The sequence below is a fragment of the Phoxinus phoxinus genome, assembly GCF_949152265.1.
Source record: "Phoxinus phoxinus genome assembly, chromosome: 18".
NCBI classification, from domain to species: Eukaryota; Metazoa; Chordata; class Actinopteri; order Cypriniformes; family Leuciscidae; genus Phoxinus; species Phoxinus phoxinus.
Genome location: NC_136893.1, coordinates 12,462,697 through 12,484,675, shown reverse-complemented (window position 1 = coordinate 12,484,675; position 21,979 = coordinate 12,462,697). Strand labels below are relative to the sequence as shown.

At 37.8% G+C, this 21,979-nt stretch overlaps 1 protein-coding gene across 2 annotated transcripts in view; it reads right to left on the bottom strand.

The window, feature by feature from the left end:
- adcy6b (adenylate cyclase 6b) overlaps positions 1–18,320 on the bottom strand; it is a 38,994-nt gene extending 20,674 nt beyond the window's left edge. The window contains exons 1-3 of one of the 2 annotated variants that reach the window (XM_079587343.1): positions 18,062–18,320; positions 16,049–16,244; positions 14,647–15,535 (exon numbers count right to left, since the gene is read on the bottom strand). In XM_079587343.1, the coding sequence (XP_079443469.1) occupies positions 14,647–15,534 (888 nt within the window). In that variant the 5' untranslated portion in view covers position 15,535; positions 16,049–16,244; positions 18,062–18,320. Of the gene's footprint in view, positions 1–14,646; positions 15,536–16,048; positions 16,245–17,826 lie in introns of both variants that reach the window. The other variant, XM_079587344.1, reaches the window with a different exon arrangement.
- Between the last annotated feature and the right edge of the window lie 3,659 nt (positions 18,321–21,979).

The following is a 21,979-nucleotide window of genomic DNA, read 5'->3' as shown; positions in this document are numbered from 1 at the left end:
TGTTTTATTTAATCATCATATTTAAAGCTGACCTGAACTGAAACAGACTGAACCTTTAGTACCAGTGTGGAGGCACATGAGCCAAACCAGACTATGACTTCCCAAATCTTTTGTATTCATTATATGAACATGTGAAACCATTTCTTCCTCTAATGCGAGGACTTTTCAGCTTGGGAATAAGAATTTGTATACAGTACACAACATTTCTTCATCCAAAACATACCACACATAATGTTGCTGACACACATTGTATGGAGCAGGGCTAGTGTGGGAAGAGTGAGGGATGATGGGAAACTCTTTAATAGCCTTCCTCTTTAACAGGGACTTTTCCTTCCAAAGAGTCTAAACATTGGCTTATACAGTGGTACACTGAAGCTTCTTCTGCTTGTAACAGAATTTAACAGTGCCACAAAGGTAGGTAACATGAAGGAGAAAAGACTGAGAAACAGAAAGAAATACAGACTAACAAAATAAGTATTGGCACACTGCGTGTGATCAAGAGAAGCTCTTGCCATCTCCCCTGAAAGATGCGGAAATATATCACAGACTATGAAGTCATTACATGTTTCATGACAATGATATAATGATGGTGTTTAAGATTTAAACGTGCCGTGGGGTCACATGACTCAAGACTAGAGCAGAAATCCATCCAGATGTTGTTGCTGTCTTGGCAACCACGAGTTGAAAACATCAAGTTATATAGGGAGTGGTGTCACTTCCAGACGATTAACTTTGTCAAACATGACTTATGCTGGGGTGGATTTATTCTCAGTTCACTTTGTCACTTTCTTGGAACAAAGGAAGTAATGAAAAAAGACAGAGGGATTTTTTATTATTATTAAATGGTTTTAGTTTCAAATGTTACATATTGTTTTCAATAACTGAACATTTCCATTTGAAGGAAAGAAGGAAGGTAGGCACAAAGAAAAAGGAAAAAGACACTGAAAGGAAAGGAAAGGAAAGGAAAGGAAAGGAAAGGAAAGGAAAGGAAAGGAAAGGAAAGGAAAGGAAGTTTGACTTTGGCACTAAGCTAAGTCATAGTTTGGGCCAAACAAAAATTGGTCTCAGCTGAGCAGTGAAGCCATTCAGTGAACTTTGAGAAAAATGGCAACAAACACAATGGGATCAGCAGATCTGGATCAAGGCCATGCAATAGATAAAGACAGAACACTTATGAATTTATATTTAAAAAATCACGTGGCATATCTCCCAGAGAGACAAAGGGAAATTTTCAAAACAAAGCTTGATGCTAATGGCCCTCTTCATCAACCATCTTCCTTATTGGGATAATTTGGAAAACAATCACTGGTAGATTTCAATGTTTTCCTGACTTGTTTTTTTTTCGGGAACCCCACCCATTCAGCATCTCAGTCCTGGCACAATACCACGGACAATCCTCAGGGAAGAACATGTTGTCTTGACGTTTCTTGCTGTGAGCTACGGTGTCCTGAAACCCCTCAAGCTAGGACCACTCACACACTACCGCTAGCTCTCTCAGAGATAGAAACACTGATTGCCAGCACTTGACCTGCTACTAACCCATGTCAACACTAAGGCCTGTTTCACGCTAGACGCACATGCACAGCTTCCACTTAGCTTACGTGTCCAGTGTAAAATGGATGTAACACTAAAATGTTGAATAGAAGTTTCATAGTTGTTGCAAAGAAGGGGCCAAGAGCTGGCTGCTTTATTTTCATGTATTCTTTATTTCGTTACATGTATATAGCCCGTTTTTGTTTTTCTGGGTCCTCAAGGCGCTTTACATATGGAAGGGGGAATCTCCTCAACCACCACCATATTGTGCCAGAACGCCCACCACACACACCAGCTTATTGGTGGACAGGAGAGAGAGTAATGAAGCCAATCAGAATAAATGGGATTGATTACGAGGCCATGATGGACACTGGGCAAATTTGCCCAGGATGCCGGGGTTAAACCCCTACTCTTTTTCCGAAGGACATCCTCTTCCATCATCATATTCCTCTCCATATGCTTTATCCTGATTCAGTCTGATACTAAATCTATGGCACAAAACATACCGTGTGATGAGCGTACTCTGATTTCCAAAACAACATGCTGCTTTCTGAAAAAAATAAGTAATTTTAAATACTTTAAGTGAATTTAGCCATAACAACATTATAAAAGCAAGAATATTGGTTACTTATTTTAAGATTAGCTAAAGATACATTTAACCTGTGGAGTATAGGGTGCAATACAAGGTCCTCTTAATAGTCTTTAAAGGCCTACATGGGCTTGCCCCTGTATACATTTCTGGTTTATTACAGCATCATTGTGCCGCTAGAGCATCGGTTCCCAACAGGGGGGTCGCGGCCCACAAGGGGGCCTCAGCGAGCTCTGTGGGGGGTCGCGTCATATTTTGAAAAGTTTTGAGCAATGAGCATTAAATAAAAGTCATTCCATTTTTTCTGTTCAAAATGTACAAAATGTATATAATGAGCGAGTTCATCATGAATCCATTTTCCAATCCGTGTTTTTGTCTTATCCTGAACAACTATGGTACTCCTATAATAAGTGTTTACATTGGGACTATTTTACACTGGTTCGGATCGCTGCCGCTGCGGAATAGTCGGAGTAGTTGCTGCGTGACTCGTCATAGACGTACACAGAGAGAAGTAGTTCCGGCTACAATTTTCTTCCGAAAGACGCATTATTCTGTTAATAAACGCAAGTTTGCTATCGCTCGCTATAGCGCCAAAAGCGTCAAAAATAAAGCCTCACATTGATAAAGCCTCACAAATAACATGCAAGTCTTGAGGCCCCAGACAACAGTCATTTAGTAATAGCCTATATGTGATGCGATCTGGGAAAACCAGTCGGATGTCGCACTGGCACGTTTTCAGTAAGGTCTAAAAATAGATCGAATGTCAGTTTTTTGTCAAAATTGGGTTTTCATTAAATTATTATTCTATAACATCTTGTCTATCATCTCTGAATATATCTTAGGAAAATTTGCTAGTTTAGTGCAGAAAAATGGCGATTTATAGTGGCAAGCTGAAAATACTGTGTCTTTCTCTTTAAAGGGGGGGTAAAATACTTAGTTTCAGTCAATCTCATGTTAATCTTGAGTACCTATAGAGTAATAGTGCGTCCTTCATATCTCCCAAAAGTCTTTAGTTTCATCATATTTATAAAATAAAAATACAGCTTTCCGATTCTATCCGGAAAAAGCCGAGGTCCTTGATTCTGGGCGTGGGCGGAGCTATAGAGTCAAGCGGGAGCGCGTGATACCGTTGTACTTACATGAATGGGGTGTTTTATCACTGGGACCGCGCCAGGTTTTAATTGCAACCGGTTTGCAAATCCAGCGACGACCTTGTTAATAAAACATTCGTCACTGAAATGACCAGAACACAAAACCGCACTTGCCACACTCCTTTGCTGTCCCGGAAATACAAACTGCATCCACTGTTCCAGTAACACTGGGTTCTTTGGGAAGCTGAACAAGGTAAACTGTCCCTCACATCCCAAAACACACTTTTTTGGAGACATTCTTGACATCAACCATTCCTATTTAGCGCTGCTGATGATGATTTCCGGTAGTAGCGCGTCGATATGCGCGGTCTTTCTCTCCTCTGGTCGACGTGTGCGTGAACGCGCTTTTCCGAGAGCAATGCTCATATAAGGAGTTCCACTCTGGTCTACGTCATTAGATCTACGATAGAAAAAAACCAGCCGAAACGTGTTGCAACCCGGAAGTATGATTTTCAGCACAGAAATTCTCTGTTATTCCTTCAAAATAACTTTTCAAACTTTGGCCATTATTAGCATGAGAATCCATCTCTTTAACACTGTAAACAACTCTGAATACATGAAACACCATTGTACCCCCCCTTTAAGAACTGCACGCACGGCGAAGCGGAGGTGCAAAAAAACTGAATCGCGCACAGCTCTCCTTCTCTTAACACTACAAAGACCGTTCACATATCAAAATAAACCACATACCAGAAAGTTCCTGCCAGTCCTGTGTAAACTACAAGGGCACGCAAGTTTTTATTTATTTATTTTTATCCAACGTTATTGTGTGATGCGGAGCAGAGCACAAGAGAATAACGGAGTCAAGTAGCTGCTTGTTTAAAAGATCTTGCTCGCCTCTCAATCGTCCAATTTCAAAACGTTTTTTTAACAGGATGAATTTTGAGTTTATAAGGTTTCGAATGATACCTAATCTGTTCATTACTAAAATATGTAATGTGAAAAAAGGCAATAAAAAAAAGAGCGCCAGTCGTCCCGGAGAAGGACGCGACCGTTAATTAAATCTGTTTTTCTCAAAATTCCGTTTTTGAAAATCATAGCGATCAGCCGATTTCAGATGACCATAACTTGTTACAGACAAACGATAAAAGAAATAAAAACAGATTTGGAAAGGGCTTGAAAACAGCTTTAATATGGTAGCCTATCAAAACCTGTAATATGTCAAATTTTACCATGTGGTGGGTTTTCCCAGATCGCATCACATATTCTTTTTTTTTTTTTACCTACACACCAGTGTGAATATTTTTGTTATTGCATTTCAAATAGGACCAATTTATAGGCTACTCCTAGGCTTACCTTTTTAATTTACAAAGGGCCTACTAATGTTTTTGTTATTGTATTTTCAATATTATAGGCTATTATTTGTGCATAAACATATCTGGTTATAGTAAACATACCGTTTGTTTGAAAACAACATATTTTGTCATCCTTGCTGCAAGCTTACAAGAGCGATAATATCATTAAATGTGAAGCGGGGCCCTAAAATATTTTCTTGGGAAAAAGGGGGTCTCAGACAAAAAAAGGTTGGGAACCACTGCGCTAGAGCACTAAGATCTTCTCAAAGTTTGCTGTTAAAGGTTCCAAAATCACGGTTGAAAACTAAGGGAGATTTTGCGGTGGTGCCACTGGAATAGTCTCCCTTTATATATCAAATCCTGTGATTCCATTGAGTGTTTTAAATCTATGTTGAAGACTTATTTATTCTCTGCTGCTTTTAACAGCTCTTAGATACATGTGGTGTTGAGTGTCTTTTTGTGCTTTTTGGTGTTTGTGTAATTCTGTTGAAATGTTGAGTCTGTAAAGCACTTTGGTCAAATCGTGTTGTTTTTAAATTTGCTTTAGAAATAAATGATTGATTGATTGATTAACAACAGTGTTATTAAATAATGTGCATAACAGATTCAATTTTAAGCCTTTATTCAGACTGACTGCTTTGGTCACCATTGACTTTCATTGTATGGAAAAGAGCTGCTTGGACACAGCTGCTATACCATAAGGATAAACTCTGACAATCCTGATCTCAGGAGCCATTGCACAAAGCAAACAAACAAGATCAGAAGGAATTAGAGCAGGAGGAGTGGTGGAGAACGAGTGAGGATAAAAAAGAGGAGGCAGAACATCTAAATGAATAGATAAGTAGGCAAAACAGTCAGTTTCTGGGAAGTCGCCGTTGAGCGAAAGCTCTGGTTTCACTGGGCCGTTGCATAATAAAGCCAAAGCCCTACTCGCACTGGAACTTGGCCCAGAAATGTAATATTATATACACAAGTATACACGCAGAACCTTATGATAGGATTTAGTTAAAGGTCCATGGAGGACTATATTGACAATTTAATCATGATGTTTATTTGAAGGGAATGTCGGATGCAGCTGAAGTGTTTGCAGCATGAATGAGAAAGCTTTTAAGTTTTAAGGTGGTCTGTGAACTGCCTTACCAAGCAAATTCCTAGAAGGAGTAACTCATAAAAACATCTTTGACCTCGAATGAACTTGTCATAACTACTGAGGTCTCATCCCTACATCACTGACTGCATTCAAAAGCAGGCATATGAAACGCAACTTTACGACAGAGCATTGTCGCAAATATGATTTATGGCAAATAAATTGTAGTTCATGAGGTTTTAAAGTCCACTCATAAACATGAGGGAAAAGCATTTGATGTGCAAGCGAAATGAGGTTAAGGTCAAAGCTTTTTTCCCCATTTAAAACAAATGTAGGCAGTAATATGAAGCCCAGTCTTTTCCTCTATGTTCTACTATGGGATGGTTTATTTCTTTATCATTCATAACAGTTTGAGGCCCCGGGCCCCTGATAAATTACCATGTCAGCCTGAAGAAAGTAGCAAATTTACAAATAGGCCACAGCGTCAGTCATCTGATTCTAGACAATGAAAAAAGCCCTCAGCAGTGCAAAAGATGCATTCGCCTTTTATAGTGCAATAATTATCTCATCAAAACAAACAGCTGCGAATTAGACATAACCAGCAATAGTACAATAGGCTTGATGCCTTTGGGCTCAGGAGATATGACAGCTGTATACAAATGAATGATCAAAAACAGAAAGCCAAGGGTAAACAAATTGAGGATCCAAACAAACCAACAAATTAGCACTGACCTAAAAAGCTTCAGAGCGTGAGACTGAAACTGAGTTTGTTCTAATGGTTAAAGGGATAGTTGTAACACCAAAAATTCTGTCATTATTTACTCATTTACTCATGTTATTTTGTTTGGTGGAACACAAATAATCTTTGAAGAATTAGCTTGTGCCATATAATATAACAGTTCTTAGTGACCTGGGGCTGTCAAACACCACAAAAAGCTACAGAAAATGATCAGTGTTTCGAATGTTATAACGTGATGCCTAAAGTTATTTGTAGCCGTCAAAATTATTGATTTTAATTTGTGTTTTATTTTAGACAAGTGTAATATTGGCCATAACATAAAAATAAGTTGTTGGTTTACACTACTGTACAAACGTTTTGCATCAGTTATAGCCTATATTTAAAAAATAAATCTGAAAGAAATTAATACTTTTATTTAACAAGTATGCATTAAATGGATCAAAAGTGATAGTTATATTTCTTTTGAAACTTCCTAATAATTATTTTAAAAAATCCTGACATAATGTATCACAGTTTTCACAAAAAAAATATTAAGCAGCTGCAACTGTTTTGAACATTGATTATAATACTTGAAAATATGAAAAAGATGGCCCGTCGATGTTACTCCAATGTTACTGAAGTCCATCAAATAAATGTGTTCCGCCTTTTTTTATTCTGAGCCCTGAACTAATGTGCTCCAGGACTGCACTGAGCCTGTCTGTCACAAGCACACAAGGTCAGACAAGCACAGTGACACACGTGACAGGCACGTGACAAACACCTCCTCCTTCTCCTGCCTGGCATGGACATTATGTTTTGTTTACATAAATACAAAGAGAAACTGTGTTTAAGAAAAAGTTCTCACAGGACACCGCTATGTTCCTGAGAGACTTCAAAGCACCGTGTCAGGAATTTTTTATCATTATGATGAACTTGGAAAGGGTAAGGTAGCACGGGGTAGTGCTCGACAAATTTACGTTGAACAGCAAACAGAGCATTTCTCCACACAAATAATCCAAAATAAAAATGGCATGAAAGTGAAGGCGTCCTAATCTAAGGATTATACTGTAGACATTAAGCTCTCAGCAGTCCAAGTCACAGAATTTAAGTCAAATGCCGAGGCAAATCAAGCAATTTCCTACAAGCATATGAGCCAAATGAAATGCCATACTGCTCTGAAATCTACTCAAACCTTTCAGAGTCCTCAATTCTCCAATGCACAGCTAAAGCACACAGGTCACCACAACGGCCTGAATCCAAAAAAAGATGGCCTGAAATCCCACAAAACATCATCAATTGGTCCCGGTGCGATGAAACATACACTGAAAGAGAGAGACCTAAAGGTACAAAGGTGTAATACATAGAGACAGAGAACAGTGGAAATCAATAGTTTCCTCAGACGAAAAAGACAAGACTGAGAAAATGCATCAATACTTGAATAATCTGATGATTAGATTTAGATATGTCAAAGGAGTGTGAAAATAAACCTGATTAAAATATCAACCTCCATCACCAAAATATAAAAGCATTTACTCTGTCGTTAGAAACCTGTAGGACTTACTTTCCTTCTTGGAACACAAAAGAAGAGATTCTGACTAGGCTGCTCCTTTCCATAAAATTTCAACAACAAAACAAATGACAGAAAACCACCATAAAAGTAGTCCATACGACTTGCGCACTATTTTACAATGAGAAAAAGGCTGAAATTGATGTCTTTGTGAACTACTTTTATGTGTTTTTTTTTTAAATCCTTTATATTTGCCTCTGGCCTACAGTGAGAAGAAAACCCAATGACCTTAGCTGTATATAGAGCATAACACATATAGAGTTTTGATTCGAGTTTTATGTGGGTAAACTCTGGTGAAATGTTATGACTGACCATATTGTTCGCTGCCTAATTGATTTTTTTCTAACCCAGAGCAAAACACTCGAGAAATAAACAAGGAGGGAAAAGCACCACAGCCTGTTTGTCATGATAATAAACGTTTACCACCATTATTGGAATCCTTATACATGAGTAGTCATTTATGAGCCTAATACAATTTGGCAGTCACAGTGCAAAAACCCAGTATTTGCTTTGCGTTAGAAATCCCTGGTCATTAGGAAACCATAGAGTCTGCTATTACAGGCCTTGGAGTGACCTATGTTTTAAATGTTATTATTAGACATGCTATTATTATCACCTTTATCAACACACTCATATCATGTTCAACATTGTACTTATCATTAAATCCTAATTTATGACACCTCCTCCTGTGCCGATTAGTCAGGCACGGTGGTCCCCCGCTCAGGGCAGAGCAAGCGCTAATCTTGAGGTTGACCCAAAGGTCAGCCAGAAGTTTTGATTGATCGCTCAGCAGGCAAAACAGCTGTTGGCGCTACAATTTTGAGACACATGTTTGTTAGCGTTGCACTTTATAGCAATGTTGTTGGCGCTTTCTAAAATGAAATTTGGAGATTGGTGAAGAGAATCATGCAGAATTGAATTATTCAAATGTTCATAAAGTGATAGTATACCCAGAAATTAAAGTTATATCATTACTTACTCATGTCGTTCTAAACCTGTATGACTTGCTTTCTTCAGGGAAAGATACTTTGAAGAATGCTGCAACTGTTTTTTGTCCGTACAATGAAAGTCAATGGCTTTCAAATAACATTGGACCTCATTGACTTTTATTGTGTAGACAATTTAAAAAAAACTGAGACATCAAAATATCTTCTTTTGTGCTCCACAGCAGAAATCAATTTATATGGGTTTGGAATGACACAAGGTTGAGTAAATGACAGAAAAAATTCACTGCAAGTGACCAGTATTTGCTGCTAAAAAATAGGAAATACAGCTAAATAATTATATATATATATATATATATATATATATATATATATATATATATATATATATATATATATATATATATATATATATATATATATATTAGTCATTGGGGCAAAAAAATATAATTGCAAGTGCTTCTAATAAAGCTTCTTTTGACAATGCATCCAAAAAGAATTCAAAAGCAGAGGCAGGTTCTGAACAAAAACTGAAGACTATACAATTATTATATTAAACAAAGTACCAACAACTAGTGAGCCAAAATCATTCAAAACTCTTCAAATACTACAATCTGATTAGTGATGCATTTTTTTCACCACTCTGAAACTACATGCCTATGAATCACCACTGAGCTCACGGGAATATCTACATGCCTGCATTCTTCATAAACAAATGCATTGGTCATAAGACTTTGATGTACAGTTAAAACGTGTGGCACTCATAGTGCAGTTATCTGTTTCTCAGCTGCAGTAGAATGGCCATCAGCGCATCTCAAAACTACCCATCGTATCTTACAAACAGGTTTTTCCCTGAGATAGCTACAGTACATGCTCCGGGCATCAGGCCAAAATGTCACTCTTTGCGGTTCACATTATAACAGGTACGCTAATTAACTTTTAGAGCAATTCCAGAGAGTATAAAGTCAGTTTATTTTCATCACAACGAATTTCCCTGGAATTTCACTTGAATGTTTTCAGGAATCAATAAAGTCTATATATATATTTGTGTGCGTGTGTGTGTGTGTGTGTGTGTGTGCGTGTGTGTGGCTATGCACCAGTTAATTTAGCTACTAAACACAAACGTGTAACCAGGTCTCAGGCTAAAAATAACATGTTCAGCTTGGTGTCTCTGAAAAAGGTGTTACATTTATGTCTTTAATTTGCTGGTCTCTTCGTGAGCCTAGTTCAACCCCACGGGAAAATGTTGGAACAAAAGGCACATAACAGGTCCTCCCATAGTTTGGACTCACACCGTGCCAGTGAAACCAAGAGTCTACAGTTTCTCCATGTGACAAAGAAAAAAACATATCAATATGCAGTCAGTCTAAATATAAAAGAATAGCAGAGTTCACCCAACTATAAAGACAACTGCACAGAGAAACGATATAGTTGGAATCACTTTCAGAATTATATTTTATCAGCAGATGAACGATAAAAACATTGGCAGCCAATCAGATTGGATCCTGAGCTAATGCATTTAAAGTGGCAAACACAAAACAGCAGTGCACCTATAATAAACAAACATTAATGTCCGCTGGTGTGAAATCTAATAGCTATATGTATAGTTATTGTTTTTGGTGTGAACGGACGGGCATGTGAACATGACACTTTTTTTAATTAATATCAAATTATAATTTTTTTTACATTTATTTGTTTTTATTGAATTTTGAAAACTGGACATTATATACCAGAGCCAAAACTGAATGTGAGTTTGCTAAAACAATAGCAATAATGCTAATGATTAACATTATCCAATAGCCTGTGTGGCCTATGTTGCAAAGGAAAAGATGTTATAGAGAAAGAGTAGGAAAAATTGATATAAAAATTACAAAGACACATTTTAACATTTGAAACAATGTTGAATCATTCATTGTAAAACCAGGATTATGCAATATAGAAGATTTGAATCACTTTACCGTGCCTTCTTTTAAAAGGCCTTATGCACTGTAAAAAAAAATCCTGTTAAATTTATGGTAAAAACTGGCAATAATGTTTCCAGTTTTAGAGGATGCCTGTAAATTTTACAACTTATAAAAGTATATTTTATTAAGTGATATAATGTTAATACTTTACCAAAATTGGCCTTTTTCCCTTAAAATGTACTGATAACCACCACAATAATGCAGGTAGCAAAATAAAAAGCCACATGATGAATTAGTTAATCGAAAGCGGTCTGTTCATAAAACATAGTCAGTACTCGTATAGACAGTGCATCAGGGTAACACATACGACACTTAGGGTGTGTTCACACTTGTAGTTTGGTTTGTTTGGACTAAAAAACATCTAGTCCTGGTCCGCTTAGTGTTCAAATTGCCATTTTTAATCACCGAACCTAAAGGCATAGGGATATATCTTTGCTTTTATGACGTATTGTCTATTTTGAGATAGAACTTACAGAACATTCAAAACAATGCTGTATGCTGGGATAAATGCGCTTGTATGTGAGCGATGAACCTCGCCCATGTCGCGTTCATATTTCATTCGAACCGCACCAGAGTTCGTTTGGAAGCGGACCGAGACCCATCTTTTCAGCGGTCTCGGTCCACTTGTTTGGTGCGCACCAGGGTTCTGATGGCAGCGTGGTTCACACTTATTCAAATTAACCGCACTAACAGAGAAATCACACAATTAGATTTGGTTTAATCTAACCTTTCATGCCAAGTGTGAACACACCCTAAAATAACGCAATAAACATTAACTAAATAACACAAAATGTAACAAAACTTACGAATGTACATTACTAATAAGAAACAAAATATTTAATAAATAATGTTATCATATATGATGTTTAATTCAGGGACCGTAAATAATATGGTAATTCATAGTTTTTACTTGCAAAAAAACACAAATTTGACAGTATTTTACAATAATATTACATAATGTGATGTCAAACCATTTACAGTTTTTCACCGTATATGTTAAGCTAACCAATTAACATGTTTTTACTGTAGCATTTTACAGTATTTTTTTTTATAGTGAGGTGTGACAAAATAGATGTTTTTAAAGTACAACATATTCTATAATCTCTCATTTATTATGTGGTCATAAAAACTGAATAAAAATAAAAAATATAATTGACAAAAATGCCATTGTAAACAGCTTTTGATGGACTACTGCACGTCACGACGCAGGACATGTCTACTTTCCAAAAGCATTTCATGTCTATTACCCCGATCGCACAACAAAATTAATCTAATACCTTCCCTCCCTGTCACAAGTCCAGAACTTTAAGAGAGCAGCAGAGCTTTTCACCCACACAGCGGCATGTCATGCACATAAAGCCTCTGCGGCTTCCACAACTGAGGGCCATCTCATGAGCAATGTTGTGAAAAGGGAATTCATGACTACAAGTGCGAGAGCAATCGAAAGAAAGGCCTGGGGTGACTGTCTTTTTTCAGCCATGCACGTCAGTCCGGCGCTATTTCATACTGCCGATCGACAGCCATTCCTGTCACCACATTCCAGCCCACACCACCCCATCAGTGTGTATCTTCACAAAGACAGCTATTGTCCCGCTGGTGATCGCCCACTGACCCGCTCTATCTGCACTGCACCGCTGGTCATCTCGGAGGGACACGCAGCACAGCCAGAAGGAGTGCAGGGGTGTGAGAGGGATGGTGGGGGACAGAGAGAATGGAAGAAGGGAGAGAGATAAAGGGAATGAACAGTAGATGAGCATTCTGAGGTATAGCTGTATTTCTCAGATTAGCCCGTTTGGCCACAGGATGAAGAAAAGCTTGTCCCCTTTTCCATACTAGTCATCCAGGATTGATCATTTATACCAAATTGTTTTAGCTTATATTTTAGAGCAAGTCTTTCAAAGAGGATGAATTTAGAGACAACTTCTCAGAGAGGGTTTTATCATGTCATGTTTTAGTGTGCATTACTTTCAACAGGACAACACCCTTGAACACACCACTTGTGTAACAAATTCTGTGTATTCAAAAGCACATTTATTGTTGGACTTCAAAAACACATATTGTGAGCTAAATTCCCATTATTTTACATAATCCAAAACGGTCTTTTTTGAGATGATTATGATAATTGAAGATATTTAGCATATTTTGTTTTAGTTGTTTAATATTTCACGAAAACCTCAATTTTATGAAGCGACTCGCGCGAGTGCTTTGTTTGCACACAAATTTTTTTTTTTTTACCACTTTATTTACAAAATATTATTCACCAAAGTGCATTCACTAGTTGAGTGTGGTGGTTGCATAGGCTGTCAATGGAGGGACCGGAAGTACTCAGATTTTATTAAAAAGATCTTCATTTGTGTTCCGAAGATGAAGTCTTATGTGTTTAGAACGACATGAGGGTGCGTAAAAGACAGAATTTTCCTTTTTCAGGGAACTAACCCAATTAATTCTGTTCTTCAAAAGAACTATAAAATAGAAAACTTTTGTAACATTATTATAAATGTCTTTACTATCCCTTTTGATCAATTTAATGCATCCTTGCTGAAATAAACTATTAATTAAAAAAAACATCTTACTGATCCCAAAATTTTAAATGGCAGAGTATATTATATGGGATAAACAAACTGATCGGTCACTCTGAATTTTCAAACTACAAGAGTACTGAACTCCTTCCATCCTCAACCCAAGAGTTTACTTACCAATGCACTCAAAAACAAAAGATCATGGAGAAAACATGGACGGATGGCATACCTCGCTTGCTCCCTGCAAGAGAGCATTTACATAAGCCACTAAGCAGCCACACAACCAGTGGACTTTTGTCCTGCATTGATTGCCCACAGGGTTGGAACCTATCCCAAATGTCTATGACGAGAATCTACAAGTACATGCTCTGGGGCACAGCCTGAGTCAATCAGCAGCCATTATCCCAATCCATTTCTATCATGCTGAGTGCCAAGTGGAGAGCCCACAGCATAGCTGTCTAAGGAGCAAACACACAAAAGCCCAAGCTCACTGAACCAGCATTAACAGTGTCAGCAATAGATCACATCGAACATGGGGGATATTGCATTTTAGCCACTGCATAGAAACATTGCATGCTAAATGCATCATATGAAGAGCAGTTCAGGACAAAGCAAAGTTTGAAAGGGAAGAGGATTTTGGTAACTAGGATCCATCTACATTGCAGTCTGAAACTCATGCCAGGAATTCCTTTAAAAGTACTGGAACAATCACCCAAACAATAACCAATTATCAATTATCCACTGAACTCTGTGACTCCTTAAAGATGTGCCTTCAATTGATCAGTCACTGGCATTACAAGAGTTGAAACGTGGTGTAAATAATGTGCAACTCTTTTTCTAAAAGTTATGGTGCTAATAGATGCATAACAAAAAAAAATTCCTTTGGGTTAAAGGAATAATTCATATTATTCATATCAAATTAATATTCTGCCATTATTAACTCACCCTTGTGTCGTTTCAAAACTCATATGCTTTTATATTTTTCTGTGGAACAGAGAGAATTTCTGAATAAATTATTTTACACTGCTCTTTTTTTTAAATTCAGTGATCGCGGCTGTCAAGCTCAAAAAGGACAAAAATAAATAAATTCATTAAATGATCATAAAATTCTCACCTCTCTCATCACTCATTTACATACAAAATTATTATTATAATAACAGCATACAGGTTTGGAACAACATGAGGGAGGAGTAAATAATGACATCATTTTAATATTTGTGTGAAATCTTCCTTTAAAACAATTTTAAATGTTTTAAATGTTTGAGAAGTGCACAAATACCTGTTTAGAAAGGAAGTAATCCTCAAGATTTAGTCTCCATGCCATAATAATATGAATGGTGGACAGCACAGCTCCGGTGATCACAGCCGCCCTCATTCGCACCGGCAGCAGGGTGTAGATGATGTAGATGAAGAACACGGTCCACCATATCCCTTCAGACGCGCTGGGTGGATCCACCATCAACAAACCAAACACCTGAACCACCACCAACACCCCCATGACCAAGTAGCTCACGATCCACATGTAGTCCTGGTGGAAGCCGTTTCTGTTACACACCACCATCAAGGCTAAGAAAAGGCCCATGGCTACGGAGAGCACCGAGGCAAACGCCACATCTGGTGGACCTTGGACGCAGTGGAACGCCAGCATAACCCCACAAACCACAACCAGGACCCCCATCAGCATCGTAAGAGAGCTCTGGTTGAGCCTGAAGAAGTACCGTTGATAAAGTCGCTCGAGCTTGGCTGACTTGAACTTCTTGGACTGAAAAACGTCAGCCAGACGCAACAAACAAGTTGAAAAACACCTGTCGGGACCGTTTCGCTCCTCCCCGCCGTCATCTGGGTCCTCACCATCTTTCTTTTTCCTCGTCTCAGCATCTTCAAACGCCAGGTCCACAGCTCTCAGACCCACATCACCCTTCCTGCCGTAATGGTCTTCCTGCCAAACGCAGCGTGTGCTGAAGTTGCTGCTGGTGGCGCCCCCTGCTGCACGGGAGTAGTGTGGTGACGGGGGCTCTACGGATGCGGAGTCCCGTAGACAGCTCATGTAGCGTGGGTTGCACAAGGATGAGCCCCTTTTACGCCTCGATTTCCTGCCATTGCGCTCGCCCCACGCCGTCTTATGATTGTCCACTCTTGCAGCTTTAAAGCCATTGACCCAAGACATTCTGACAGCACAAAAAAGGTCCAAAAGAAGAACACAATACTTGCTTGAATAAATAAATAAATTTTATTTTATTTTTATCATGTTATATCAGCAGCATCAAAGGCTATATTCATGTCAAAAATAATAATACAAATAAAACAGTATACATTTAAACTTATCACAAGACTACGAAATCAACAATGTGAAATCTTTCATATTTTCTCAAAACTCTTTAAAAAAGTATAGAGTTTATGTTCCCTTTAATAAAGTCTAAATAAAATGTCCTATAATTGTTGCTCATTTCACTTTGGATTCTTTTTAAACAGTACTCTAGGAATTCCCATGCTTTTCCTACTATTTCTACATAACCACAATTTATATTTGTCTACAAAATTTAGCATTTTAAGCATAAGCCTCAAAAAGGTTTTTAGGATCATGACATGAGAAGCAAATTCAGTCAACTGCGTTTAAACTTTTAACTGGTAGCTTATTTACACAGTGAACATTGCCAAATAGTTTAGCGAGGTCGACTTACCTGTGTGGCTTCCCCTTTGTGTGGCGGCACTGCTCCCTTTAGCAAGGCACTGCATTTACTCTTGTGTAGAGAGATGATATTACCAGCATTTTCTGAGCTCAGGGTTTGTCAAGTTCCGGGACACCCACTTAAGCACAGGGTCAACAGAAAATCCTTGTAGAGAGCCAGGATCTCTGCATCTCTCGGCCACCTGAGTCTGTTGATTCAACACAAATAGAGCAGATGCGTCAAAGAAAACGAAGGGGAAAAAGCACATGACAAACCTCTCTGAGATGATCAGTGTCTGAGTTACCGCTAATAACTTCCGATAATAGCTGCTGAATTTGTCGTTGACATTAATGTGTGTTTATTCATGTTTATGCCTCAATAGGTTAGTAAAGAGTATTGATTTCAAGCTGTAATTAACCGGCCATTTCTCAGAAATGTTAATTCATGTGAAAGAAAATAAAAAAGAGCTGAAAATTAAAGAGGACATACTGTATTGTTAGAATTGACAGATGCTAAAAGTGTCCATCCAATCAATCGCACAGTAAATATGAGTGGATAAGGGGAAAAGAACATCACAAATACAATAGTTTGAAAGGACTTAGGTTAATCCGACTGTCCAATTGCAGAGACTTTTAAAGCGAAACACAAAAACAGCTTGTTGTAAGACGGAGATTTTCCCAAAATATACACACACAGGCCAGCCGCCAGTTTCAAGCTTGCTGTCTGACAACAAAGGACTTACTGCCCGTGTGCCATCATAAGTCAACGCTCTCTAATTCAGATGAAATTGTCCATGCTTCCCTAATTTTGCTCAGATGAGTCACCACTTTACCTCATGTCAGGGGCATTAGTGACTTCAAAAGATTTTTTTGAACAACTGTCTGGAAATTAAATAAGACGTAACCAACTCCAATTCCGCTTTGAAATACAGATTTTAACCACAATGACATCAAGTTTTACCATGATCCAATACAAATTTATATATATATATATATATATATATTTTTTTTTTAAATACTGCAATTGTAATAACACTGGAGGATTATTTAAAATTATCTAGTAAAAGCAGCCGAAATGTGATGAATATTTTGAAACATATGTCAATTCTAACCCCACAATCTTTATTTGCTGAATAAAAAACGTCTACATGACAAAAATACACGTTACAATTCATCTGCCCTTTAATGTATGAGCTTGAAAGGCAAAACGTGTCTTATTGATCAAAATCAAACACAGCTATCTAAATAAAATTATAGTGGTCTGTGGGAAACTTGGGCTAGTTTTTCCTTCATGGATCCCACTCTAGAGACATTGTGGCTTCACATTCTATTGCAAGCACTAATTTAACTTGGCAGGAAGATTCAACCAGTCATTCAGTACAGTACAGACATATAAGGAAAAAAAACTTAAGGGATGACAAAAATGTCAAACCTTTAACTTTGCTGCAATAAAACTAAACAATTATCCCGATGACAGGAGAACGGTCCTTTAACACCTCAAACTGTGCACACAAAAAAGCTTAGACAAAAAAAAACATATCCAACTTTCCCAGAGTCTTTACCTTAAAAGCAAGACGATGAGAGTCTACTGGCACAACACTCAAAAGACTATACAATATTATGACTTGCATACGCAATGGCATGATTTAGACACCACGTTGAAATGCTGCCACAGTTGTTAAACAAGCAATCACCATAAACAAACTCTGGTTGTCTGGTTTCTAGCGTCTTATTCCATTATAGCGCCCTTTTGCAGTAGGGTTACAGCTGCTGAATGCAAACTCAACATACCTGATCGTGAAGAGCTTGATCTTGAGAGACAAACGCAGCAACATAACCTGCATTTCTGTCCTTACACTACTGTTAATTCGCTTTCATCAACGGCTGCAGCAACTGTAACATGTTGCCTGAGGTTCTTACGACGCTGACGCTGCTGCTGCTGCTAACAAGCCATACAACCCACTGCAAAACAAGCACACATTTCAAGAGTAAGCGAAAGCACGTCCGTAGGGCAAGCAGCACTCACCGAAAGCCCCCATTAATCAGCAGCGCAGTGTCCTTCAGTAGCGAAATCACGGAGTGGAACTGTCGCTTGTCCGACAGCGCGTGAGTGTGCGTGTACGGGGAGTGACTGGGCGATGGTTACATTCTCACGCACGCTTCTGATGATACAGTCACGTTGGTCTTCATGCTTCTTCACGCGCTGCTACTATCCACTGAAGTCGGGAGTCCCCCTAGAGGTGCAGCTCTCTCTCTCTCTCTCTCTCTCTCTCTCTCTCTCTCTCTCTCTCTCTCTCTCTCTCTCTCTGTGTGTGTGTGTGTGTGTGAGAGAATTAATTCGAATGAAAATGAACTGAAATTCAAAGAAAATAACATATAGGCTAAGTTATTCATTTTAAAGCCTATTCATGTTATTTAATCCAAGTGAAAGAACTGTACTTGTTAATAAATAAATAAAATCATTAATGTCTTAAAATTGACGGATATATTCCCATATATACTGTGCCTATGTATATAATATAAATATAGCCTACTTAATTTCACCTTGTTTTGCTTAAAATCTATGTCAACATGTTTCTGATTTAGGTTAGGGTTTAGAGGCAGGGCCAGTAAAAAAAAAAAAAAACCTTGTAAGCTGTGTTTGTGTGTACTAAAGGTGAAAGAACATCATGCCTCATACAGGACCATGACAAAGTTTCACACATTCACCCTGCTGACACTAAAGATCTTTAATTGTTCTGTGTTGTGTAAACACACACTACCAGCCACAGGGTTGGACGTACTTGACTGACTTTATGGTTCAAACAAATAAACAAAAAATATTGTCTGTTTATGTATTTATATTTACAAACATATAATTTTTATTCAAATATTTTTTAATAAATAAGCAGACAACAAGTGTTCAACATAATGGAAACCTATTCAATACAGTTCAAAAGTTGATGGGGGAAGCCTAGTGTGTGCAGAGCTGTTATCTGTGGCTGTTTAACGTGGCTAAAATATAATAGTTTTGATTTTTCATTGTTCTGCTCACATAATTTCCACACTTGCTTTTCTGTTATTATTTTAAAATGTGGAAAATATTAATAATTGAGAATGAGAGGTGTGTCCTATCTGTATGAATGTTTTTCATCAGAATAATTACATGACAGAACATTACAAATAGGCTTCTGGCCTCATACCTTTTAAAGTGGTTGTTCTGGACAACGTTTTCTTTCTGTTTTGCTTATTGGAGTTCCATTGTGAGGCTTGCCTGAGGATTCTACACTGATAGAAACAATATGTGCTCCTGTCTATCTGTGTGTGTGTGCGTGTGCGTGTGTGTGCATGTGTGTGTGTGTGTGTGCGTGTGTGTGTGTGTGCATGCGTGCGTGCGTGTGTGTGTGTGTGTGTGTGTGTGTGTGTGTGTGTGTGTGTGTGTGTGTGTGTGTGTGTGTGTGTGTGTGTGTGTGTGTGGACAGTGGCCCCACTATGCAAATAAAGCGTTATTTGTTCTTCTTACAGAACACATAACCTTTGAGTGCAGTTTGGTCTCCTTGTCGGATCTGTGACCAGTTCCCTGTGGCCATGCTTTAGGGTTTGTATCTGTTTTTACTTTATATTGTGTTTTATTTCAGATATGACCATATTGCAATACGGGTTTCCATTATTTACATCATAGGCAGTGGCACCACCATTTGTGGAGGGTCTGAACATCCCACAATCACATAAACACAATGGGAAAAAATACCATACTGTACCATATATACTGTGATTATATATTCAGCTTGTAAATAATACAAATATATAATATAATATATTAATACAAGTAAAACATTACAAATTATTATTTTGTGAATGCAATCTGTATAACATGATTTTTTTTTATATATCTCAAATGACTGGAAAAGGCATGGAAATTCACTGGTCAAAAGATAAGGGAACATTGAAATACCTTTTTTTTCAGTGTATGAACAAGCACAAAATGATGAGACAGTCCTTTATAGTTAGTCCAAAATATGTCAGATTCGAGACTTAACTGTTTTTCTAATACTTCTAATATAAGCAAACATATATGACAAAAATATCCACTAAGCATTCGCCTCTGCTATTTGAGTGCGCAAACACTGTAAACATAATGTCACTTTAAATAAACACTTCCTCCCGTAACACGAAAGTGTCTACCGCCCAGATCGATAACTGCCCACACAAACACACTCTTTAACTTTCAAATAAACCCTTATCCCACTTTTACAGCAAGAAGAAAATATTTAAGGATATGAACTTTGAGTTATGGTTGGGATGTGGCTACCAACTCCTTAAAGGCATAGTTCACGAAAATGAAAATTGTCATAATTGACTCACCATCAAGTTACTCACCAACAAAACCTGCATGAATTTATTTCTGCTGAACACAAAAGAAGATATTTTGAAGAATATGGGTAACCAAACAGTTGGACCCCATTGACTTCCATTGTATTTTTAAGTCAATGGGGTCCATCAACTATGTACCCATATTCTTCAAAATATCTTCTTTTGTGTTCAGCAGAAGAAAGAAATTCATACATGTTTGGAACAATTTGAGGGTGAGTAAATTATGTCAAAATTTTTCCTTTTTGAGTGAACTATCTCTTTAAATAGTTTCCCTGCACATGTATCCATAGTCCATACTATCAGCACACAGCCCTTTACTGTGCTTTATCTTTCTGTTCATCTGACTCATCCTTCCATCACATTTACCTTCTGCAACCTTCTGTTGTGACTCGGTTCTGTCTGAAGCTTTAATTTCCTGTCTTAAATCCTCAGCAGCCCCAAGCAAAGCATGAAATTGGAGGTCAGAGGAAAAATTACTCGTCTTCCTTCAGGTTCCATCCATGACAAAACATTGCCCTCATCAGCTTTAGAACACAAGTCTTATTTCAATGCTGTTGTTCTTTGTTTTGTTTTTGCATGTATTCTGTCTGTTGGATCAGTGGGCATTTAATGGATTTGTCCTACAGTGACCACAAATCCTATCTCATAACTCCTCTCATCCATTTACATTGCTATTAAAGGGACACTTCACCGCTGGAAAGATGAATGTGTATTTAAATTGGGTCATGTATGTAGTAGAAATGTGAAATTATTTTAGAAGTTGGTGCCTTCTATCTAGACTGAGAAAAGCCAGAAAATGTATTTTTGGCTCATGTGGATGAAAGACAACAACTCCCAGAATGCACTTGATTCGCTGCCCTACGAGGCCACGCCTACCGGTAGGCCAGTAGCAAAATAATTGATACAAATAGGTTAGTTGTAGGGCTGTAAACGATTAATCGCGATTAATCGAATCCAAAATAAAAGTTTGTGTTTACATAATATATGTGTGTGTATTGTGTATAATTATTTTGTATATATAAATACACACACATGCATGTATATATTTGAGAAATATTTGCATTTATATACTGCATATATATTTTTATATGATTTATATTATATATAAATAGAACTATTTTATATATAAATAATAAATTGTTAAATATACATGCATGTGTGTGTATTTATATATACAAAATAATTATACACAATACACACACATATATTATGTAAACATAAACTTTTATTTTGGATTCGATTAATCGCGATTAATCGTTTACAGCCCTAGTTAGTTGAAACTGAAAAGACGCCTGAGGGAAGCAGGAGCCGAGTCCCGGACATTTTGGGCGATCTCGAGGTCTGGTCTGGTTCGTGGGTCCGATGCGAGGATGGTGGGGGAGCGGGAGGCGGCCGGAGCAGCTGCTGCAGTGGAGGAGCAAGACCTGCTTGGCGGGCGGGAGGGAGGGAGGGAGCTAGGACATACTACTAGCTGTAGTTTTCATTTTGCGTCATAGGAAGATTTTTTCTAGACAAAAAATACATAAATCTCTCATCTCAGGGGGATATGAGGCAGGGAAGTATGGTAATTCGAAAATACTACAGGTTTTCT